This window comes from Phalacrocorax aristotelis, chromosome 16, assembly GCF_949628215.1.
Source record: "Phalacrocorax aristotelis chromosome 16, bGulAri2.1, whole genome shotgun sequence".
Classification (NCBI taxonomy): Eukaryota; Metazoa; Chordata; class Aves; order Suliformes; family Phalacrocoracidae; genus Phalacrocorax; species Phalacrocorax aristotelis.
In genome coordinates this window covers 5,606,502-5,615,220 of record NC_134291.1, presented here as the reverse complement: position 1 = coordinate 5,615,220, position 8,719 = coordinate 5,606,502, and the positions used below count along the sequence as shown (strand labels likewise).

At 63.9% G+C, this 8,719-nt stretch overlaps 1 protein-coding gene across 1 annotated transcript; it reads left to right on the top strand.

The window, feature by feature from the left end:
- Positions 1 to 1,777: 1,777 nt before the first annotated feature.
- Positions 1,778 to 4,241, top strand: SOCS3 (suppressor of cytokine signaling 3). Its single transcript, XM_075111326.1, has 2 exons — positions 1,778 to 1,851; positions 2,327 to 4,241. The coding sequence occupies exon 2, from the start codon at positions 2,394 to 2,396 to the stop codon at positions 3,021 to 3,023; it is 630 nt and encodes a 209-aa protein (XP_074967427.1). The 5' UTR covers positions 1,778 to 1,851; positions 2,327 to 2,393; the 3' UTR covers positions 3,024 to 4,241.
- Positions 4,242 to 8,719: the final 4,478 nt, after the last annotated feature.

Here is an 8,719-nt window from a genome sequence, read left to right as displayed (position 1 = left end):
GGAGCGCCTGCCCCCCCGCCGCCGGGATCCCCGCCGTGCCTTCCCACACCGGGCAGGGCGAGGCGGACCGACGAGGGGGGACGGGGGGGGGACGGGGGCGCGGGTGCAACCGCTGTGACCGGCAAAACCGCGTTTCTACTGCCCAGCCCCGGCTGCGGGAAGCCCGTCCCTTGGGGAGCGGGTAGGGGGGTATGGGAGTCCCTCCCGGCCTCGTTCCCCCGGCCGGAGCCTCCCGCCCCGCTCCCCTCCCCGTCCCTTCCCCTGTGTTTCACCACTCCTACCTCAGGCAGAGCTCCAGAGCTCGTTTGCATTTCAGACCAGCTGGTTCACCGCAGCCTCACTTCCCAGAACTGCTCTTCTTGTGTTTATTCCTGACTGGCAGAGGCAGCAGCGGCGGCGGCAGCTCCTCCAGGGCAAATTAAACTATTTAAAATAAAATCCACTGACAAAGTCTGGTTTGTTTTCGAGGTCGAAATTGACAATCGCCAAACGAAAATGCAGAGAAACCAGGTGGGGAAGGGGGGGTCCTGGTCCCCCTCCTCAGCTCCACTCGCTGCCTGCTCTGCCAGGCCAGGCACCATCCTCTCCCAGGGCACTGGCACCATGGCTGCTGGCTCTGGCTGCCAGACCCGAGCCAGGGCAAAGGGGTGAGGAAATCCCTTCGGGACAGAGCCCCGCCGCACCCGCACAGGGGGCACTCAGCCAGGGGAAGGAGGGCCCCAGCTTCTCAGCTTCACAGTGGCTCCCCACCAGCCCACGACGACTTTGCAGACGGGCGCCTTGGCCTCTGCTGTGCTGGGTGCCAAAGCACCAACCGCATGGAGCATCCCAGGGCTCCCGGAGCCAGCACTGTCCCCAGCCACCAGCCACAGGCACCATCAGAGCCACCACCGTCCCTGGGCACCCTCGTGGGGCATGGCTGCCCGGGAGTGGGGCTGCAGGCAGGGTGACCGCACCACTGCTGACCTGGCTAGCTCCTGGGAGCCCCCAGGCACAGCCTCAGGAGGGGATTTGCCCCTTAATGCCCCTAGACATGTAGATCGAGGAGAGGTTTCTTCCCCACAGGTCTCCTGGGAAGTGCAGCCAAGGCTGGCAGCAACCTGGCACATTGTACTTGAAAAAAAGGCTGGTGATGTAGGGACACTGGATCTGCCTCCACACTGCATGCGCAGCCCCCCTCCAGTGTACCCCACCAGCTGGGCCCGAACCACCTCGGCAGGGGGGGCCCACACCTTGTCCCACATCTCTGCCTAGATGGGGTCTGGGTGCCCCCCAGTAGACGTAGGGGGCTTCGCAGTGCCTTCCCAGGGCACCGGCACCCCCAGCTATCACCCTCCCCAGGGGCCACTCGCGGGCAGGACTCCCACCCCAGTGAGGGTGTCCCAAGGTCCTGGGGGAATGTGGCCGCTCTGCCCGGGGCGGCGGGGGTCGGGGGGCACAGCGGCCCCGGGGCTGCCCTGATGCCCATGCTCCGGCTCAGGGGAACCCGGCCTGGCTGGACCCGGTTCCCCCGGTGGGGAGAGGAGCCAGGAGGGTGGAGGGGGCCGCGGCCGGGACTCTCATCTTCTTAGAAGGAAAGAGCATGAAGGGGAGCGGGAGGGGGCGGCCGCGCTGCCCGGAATGGGCCGGCGGTGGCTGGCGGCGCGCCGAGGCGGGCCGGGCCGGGCGGGGCGGCGGGAGGGCGCCGGGGAGCGTTACAAGAAGCCGCGCAGTTCCAGGAACCCGAGGGCGGGCTCTGCGCCCGCTATAAGAGGCCTCCCCGGGCGGCCCCGGCAGCTCCGCCGCCGCTGTTCAGCCGCCACGCATCGGCACCCGCCGCCGCCGAGACCGGCATCGGCACCCGCGCCCCAGGTACGGAGCTGCCTGCGGCGGGACGGGGATGGGCACGGGCACCGGGAGGGGGAGACGAAGACGAAGACCGGTGCGTCCCGCGGGGAGGGATAGCCCGGGACCGGGGATGCCGATTCCCTCCACCCGCGAGGGGATAGCCCGGGACCGGGGATGCCGATTCCCTCCACCCGGGAGGGGATAGCCCGGGACCGGGGATGCCGGTTTCTCCCTCCCCTCCCCGCCCCCCGGGAGGGAGATAGCCGAGGGCCGGCGGAGCCGGTGCGAGAGGACAGCCGGGGAGTGGGGATGCCGGTGCTCCCCAGGGAGTCGAATAGCCGGGAATGCCGGTGCGCCCCAGCAGAGCAATAGCCGGGGTCAGGGGATGCCGGTGCCCGGCGGGGGGGGGCGATAGCCCGAGACCGGGGATGCCGGTGCCCCCCGGGAAGGGAGAGCCGGGGACCGGGAGTGCCGTGGCTCACTGCCGTCTCTGCCGCAGGTGATGGTGTAGCAGCAGCTGCTCCTGGCAGCAGCACCCCGAGCACGCAAAGCTGGCTCCCTGCGCCATGGTCACCCACAGCAAGTTCCCCGCTACCGGGATGAGCCGCCCCCTCGACACCAGCCTGCGCCTCAAGACGTTCAGCTCCAAGAGTGAGTACCAGCTGGTGGTGAACACCGTGCGCAAGCTGCAGGAGAGCGGCTTCTACTGGAGCACAGTGACGGGCGGTGAGGCCAACCTGCTGCTGAGCGCCGAGCCAGCTGGCACCTTCCTCATCAGGGACAGCTCAGACCAGCGGCACTTCTTCACCCTCAGTGTCAAGACAGAGTCGGGCACCAAGAACCTGCGCATTCAGTGCGAGGGTGGCAGTTTCTCCTTGCAGAGTGACCCTCGCAGCAGCCAGCCCGTGCCCCGCTTCGACTGCGTGCTCAAGCTGGTACATCACTACATGCCACCTGCGCCCTGCACTGTCCCCGAGCAGCCAGGAGGGACCCTGCACCCCAAGCGCACCTACTACATCTACTCAGGTGGTGAGAAGATACCCCTAGTGCTGAGCCGCCCGCTCTCCTCCAGCGTCTCCACCCTGCAGCACCTCTGCCGCAAGACCGTCAATGGGCACCTGGACTCCTATGAGAAGATGACTCAGCTGCCAGCTCCCATCAAGGAGTTCCTAGACCAGTACGATGCCCCCCTGTAAGGGGCCGGCGGAGCAAGGTTACACGCTACAAGCACAAGAGCAGGGGACAGGCACAACACCCCACCGGCGCAAGGACTCGCAGGGCACGCCAAGCCTCTGCCTCTGGGAAGGAGAGGAGGGGGACTGTGCGAGCTGTGGTGGGCCTAGGGCTGTGGCCAGCACAGCCTCGTGCCCTTGGTCCTGGAGGGACCTCCCCGAGGAAGCGTGACACCCCTTCTCCATGGGGAAGGAGACTGCTCTGGTCAGACTGTGGATGTTACAGTGCGTCCAGTGTGGAGGCCCGTCACGGGCGGGTAAAGCCCATTGGCAAAGCCTCCGGGGGCTGTGGCAGCCAGGACAGCACCCATGGCATGGGGGGATGTGCGCCCTGGCAGACGCATCCCCGCTGCCATGGTGGGACCACACCTGGGGTTGTCCTGGCAAGAGCCCCCTTCTGCCACCAGAGAATGGAAAGTACTGGGGTCCAGCTAGTGCCTGATCGCTTTTCCTCGGTTTTAAGGGGAAAGTGTTTTTTGCCCATTACTGTACTTTACCTCTTGCTGCCTCCTTGTGGGTGGAAGCTCCTTTCACACCAGGCCCCAGACTTGGAGGTCGCTGCCTTTTTTCCCCCCGTTGCCATTTTCCAGGGGACTAAGCCTTAATATTCTCCCTGCCCTGTGGTCTGGGTTACTGCACATCGTTTGGTGACACTGCATGTTAACGGTCCCAGTGACATCCTGTGAAGCCAGAGGGGAAACAGCGTGTCCTGACACTGCTGAGAGTCCCGCACGACAACATCTGAAAGGAGCGCCCCGGGGACCCGGTGTTGCCGCTGGACCGTTACTCCTGAGTGTTACACCCCACCTCTGCCTGGCCATTCCCTGCAGGTCCTGGCCATGCTGCTCCGTGGGGACACTGATTTCCACAGGAATGTGGTGGGAGTATCCCCTGGAGCGCATCATCTCGCAAGTGCTTTGCGTCCGCTTGGAGAAGCGGTTGGGTTTTTTCTGGCTTTTTTTTTTTCTAATTTTTTTTTAACCTAAGGGATGTTTACAGGCCAACATGAATCACTGTCTTTTATAAAGATTCCATCTTCACCTCCAGCCTCGAGGGCTGAGCAAAACCATGCTTGAAAATTCAACCAAAACAAAACTCAGATGAAACTTTGCACATATTTATATTTATATTCAGAAAGGAAATGTTTCCATAATTTATAATAAAGAGCACTATTTTTTAATTAAAAACCCCAGATCTGGTTTGTTTCCTCCCCTTCACCCCTGAGGCCGCTCAGGCCCCTTGACATGATACACGTCCCTCCCCAGCCGCTCACTGCGACACCAGGACGGTGTTTACACCACGTAAGTACTGGCTTTTTGGAGCCGCTCTCCATGCGGGGTGATCCCACCACGGTGACTCACAGCCCGGTGTGCGTAAGCACTGTCCAAGCACTCAGGTATGTCTGAGCCCCATGACATCGCTCCGCCGGCTGGGCCAAGCCGTGAGGCACTGTGGGAACAGGACCTGCTCCCAGCTCCAGGCACATGCTGCAGCTGCAAACTGTCCCTGGCCCCCAGGGCATGGCCCATCGTCCTGGGCACAGAGGAGCTGAGTTGGTGGCTAAGGCTGGCCCATGGTACAGCCCCAAGCACAGACCTGCTCCATAGTGCTCGTGCAGTGACATGCTGCCCTCTGCAATGAGTCTGTCCTGCCTCCCAGCGTGCCCCCAGCCCACGTTTGGGAGGGGAAGGTGGAGGTGGTGCATGATGAAGAGTGAAGAGTTGTGGGAACAGGGCACCAAAAGGCACAGGGTTAGAAATGGATTTGTGGTGCTTCTGCTGCAAGCACAGCAGGCTCAGGGGAGGGGGGGGTAAGCAGGAAGGCAGAGACGGATAAGTAGGGAGGCCGAGGACATGCTCACCCCAATGGCAGAGCACTGAAAGCTCTGGCCCTGGGCCATCAGGGCTGTCCAGACTGTGGCCTGGCCCAGAGCAGCTGTCCGAAGAAGAGGAGGGAGAGGATTTCCTCCAGGGGTCTCCAGCCCCCAGGAGCGCCTGGCCCTCTACCCTTGCCTCCCGTGGAGGCACTGGCTGGAGGGTGTGAATGAAGCATGGGAATAAACCCGTAGCTCCGGCTGGCCAGAGGGGAGGGTGATGCCCAGCTGGAGAGCTGTGTGCAGGGGCATGTAGGGGAAACTTCTGGGAGGGGGTGGCTCCCTGCAAGCCTGCCAAGCCCCCAGCAGCAAGGAGCAGGCTGTGCCCTGTGCTTCACAGCCCCTCCAGCACCTGCACAGCCCCTCCAGCACCTGCACAGCACCCTCAGCCCTGCACCAGAGGCATTGTGTTGAGTGTTGTGCACGGTGTTCCCACCTGGGGAACCCCAGCTGCTGGGAAAAGGTTTCCCTTGGGAATCACCGCAGAGCAGATGGATGGCGATTGTGTCTGCTCGGGCTGCAGGCACAGCACGGTCCCAGTGACTATTTTGGTGCTGCTCTCCAGAGCTGTGACTCGCGGGCTGCCAGGAAGCACCGTGCAGCCTGCCCGGGCACCCGCCAGAGCTATGCGAGGAATGTCCATGCGCACGGATGGCCGCCCGCCAGGCCCTGCCGAGGCACATCCCCGACGTCAGGGCTCCCAGCAGCACCGGTGAGTCCCAGTCCTGTGCCAGAGAATGGGGTGGGAGCTGTGCCACGGGGCAGAGCAGCCCCCACCCAGTGGGGAGCATCACACCTGTGGCACTTGCAATCCCTGGGGAGGGACCTGGAGCATCACAGCTTTTGGGCAGAACAAAGCACAGCAGTGGATGGAGAACTGGGGTCTTGGGAGGGCTGAGCACCCCCAGCCTCCTGTGACAGAGTGAGGGGGCTCACAGCACCCCATGGTGGGCCAGAGCTGCCCTCTGGGGAGGGTGGCCAGGCTGCCTGCAGCAGCCCTGCCCGACACCCCCGGTCAGACCCCAGCCCTCCCATCACTGTGGGAATGGCCCTGGCTTCGCTGCTTCCCAGAGGGCCCTGGGCACCTGCACCACTGTTCAGGGTCCTCTCCTCCCGCTCAGGCTGCAGCAGTGCTGCAGCCCACTGCTGAGCCGAGAGTCCGGGAACTTCACCAGCCCCACGGGTTTCTTGGAATAAACCCAACCTCACGGCAGTGGTGACGCAGCAGCCGACGGGCAAATCCCTGCTGAAGGTTTCACAAACCTCTTGCCTTCCCCAGAAAGCCAAGCGGACTTGGCCCCGCATTTCGTAAGCGGCCAATCAAGCGTGTCATGGGCAGCCAGTTCCCCTCTGCCCCACGGCCAGGGCTGGCTGAGCTCACCCCCGCAGAGGCTTCCTGGATGAGGAAGGCGTTCCTGGCGGTGATTAGACCCTGTGCCTGCGTGGTGGTGTAGGGAGCCAGATGGGAAATGGGGCATGAGTGCAGGGGGCCAGGAGTGGGACTGGAACACCATGGTCCTGCAGATCCCTTCACCCCATGTCTCCTGGGGCTGGGCACCCGGCAGGTGCAGCAAGGTCGCCCACCAAGCCGAGACCAAGAAGAGAACACCACAGCCCCGCTCACCCTGAGACCCCAGCTCCCAGCTGCCTGGCTGGGAGTACTTGGGCAATCAGCTGGCATCCCCAGAGCGGGACTTGGGGCAGCCTGAGGACCAGTCAGCAGCAAGCAGAGAGATGGCCACAGTCAGCCAAGCTGGGCAGCCCAGCAGCTGAGCAGAGCGCCTGGTCTCCTCGCTGTGCCGCACCAGCCATGGGGTGGACTAGGCACCGGCACAGGCACCAGCACCAGCACAGCACCCTACCAGGCAGCGGCCCCAGGCCCTGTCCTCCCTGTGCTGGTCAGGCAGCATACAGCTGGAGGCTGAAGCCATCCGTGACTTTCCTCTGTGCTGGGGCTGAGCCTGCACCAGCAGGGACAGGACCGGACGGGACGGGTCGGCCAGCAGTTCTGCTGCACCTGCTCTGAGGATGAACAACCCAAACCTGGCACAGCTGGGCTTCGCTGGACAAACCAGCACTGGCCCTGTTCTGCCCAGGGCACTTTTAGGCAACTACAGCCCCCTGCACCAACCAGGTGTCCCACCACACCAGCCTGCGGCACAGAGCTGCAGGGCCTGGCCTGTTCCCAGCTGCTTCCCAGGTGGGGAGTCATCCTGGCTCACACACCTCTCCAGGCAGTGTGGGAGCCACAGGCTGAAAACCAGCCGAACTCACTGCAGCTGTAAGCACAGCCTGTGTCTGGTGCCACCACCTCCTCCATGCCGTGATGGTGGCTGTGCGGAGCAGGGCAAGAGCAAACCGTGCCACACAAGAGCCCACCGAGGTGCTGCGGCACAGGAGGGTGGCTGCACAGGGACAAGCAGCTGCCCTGCTGCCCCTGGAAACCCCTGCCCTGCCCCAGCCTGGCCTCCCCAGAGGGGTGTGGAGCAGCCAGCAACGCTTCCCACCACACCGCCAGCTTGTTACTGGCACGAGAAGGAAGTGTCCACTGGGATGGCAAACCCAAATCCTGTGGGGTCAGGGGGTGCAGGAAACCTACTCTGCTGCATACCAGCATCTGCAGACCCAAAAACAGGAAACAACTGCAGCCTACAGTTGCCACGGGCAGACAGCCTCCGGCAGGGCAGACAGCATGGCAGCTGGCAGGGCTCGGCCAGGCACTGCGGCTCTGCTGCGGGTACCCCAGCTGCACAGCAAAGCCCAGTCAGGCACAGCCAGAGGCCATCCCTGGGGAGCAGGACAGACCATGAGGGTACCCCAACCCCACATTGGGACCAGTAGCCTGCCTACAGTGCACAGAGAGCAGCCCCATTCCCTCGTGGGAGCAGTAGCCGTGGCAGGAGGGAGACCTTCCTGCTTGGAGCATTCTTGTCCCACCTGGGCCACACCAGCTCCCTCCAGGCAGGATGCACGGGCAGGACAAGCTGTGGTGCAGATGCCAGCCCCATGCTGGCCCATCTGAGAGAGCCCATAGGACTGGGCACAACACACAGCCCACAGCAGGAGGGAGGTGGTGCTGCATGGGGCACCCTAAGGGTATCCCCCTGGGCTGGCTGGGCCATCACCCAAGGGACCAGTCACTCAACAGCCTCTCCTGTCCTTGCACCGGAGAACTGGCGGTCACCCCGAGGAAGGTAGCAGTGAGCGGCAGCACTGGCAGCCGCCGGGGCAGCAGAACCAGGCAGGGAGCTCACTGCAAACACCCTGACCCCGCGGCACACCCCTCACGCACTTCCTCCTGCCTCGGCTCCACAGCGCCAGGACATTCCCACATCCACTGCTGCGTTTCCCAGTAGGATGCAGGAAAGGGCTGCGCAGCAGCCGGGGGCTTACTGTAAATGGCACCACCTGCTCCGTACGTGGCAATTCCTCTGCGGGCCATGGACATGGGGACGGCTGAGAACAGGGACTGAGACATCTGCTCCCCGGCATGCTGCCAGGAAGCACGAGCTCAGGCTCTGTGGCACAGCCCAGAACTGGTGCTGGCTGCCCTGGCTGTGGGCTTGGGACAGGTGATAGCTCCCTGCACTGGAGGAGGAGCGGGGCTGCACAGCCATGCAGCTTGACATCCCTGGGGCCCACAGGAGGCCTATGGTCCCACAGCATCCCCTCGTCTTGCCCCTCTGCCCTGGGCAGGTGCACACAGCACAGCTCTGTGGTGTGGCGCAAGGTCCCTGGCCCTGCTGGGGCCCACCCCATAGCTAGTGCAGAGGAGGCACAGCCTTGC

Excerpts from the sequence above, each read along its gene's own strand:
- SOCS3 (XM_075111326.1), top strand. The coding sequence starts at position 2,394 with ATGGTCACCCACAGCAAGTTCCCCGCTACCGGGATGAGCCGCCCCCTC.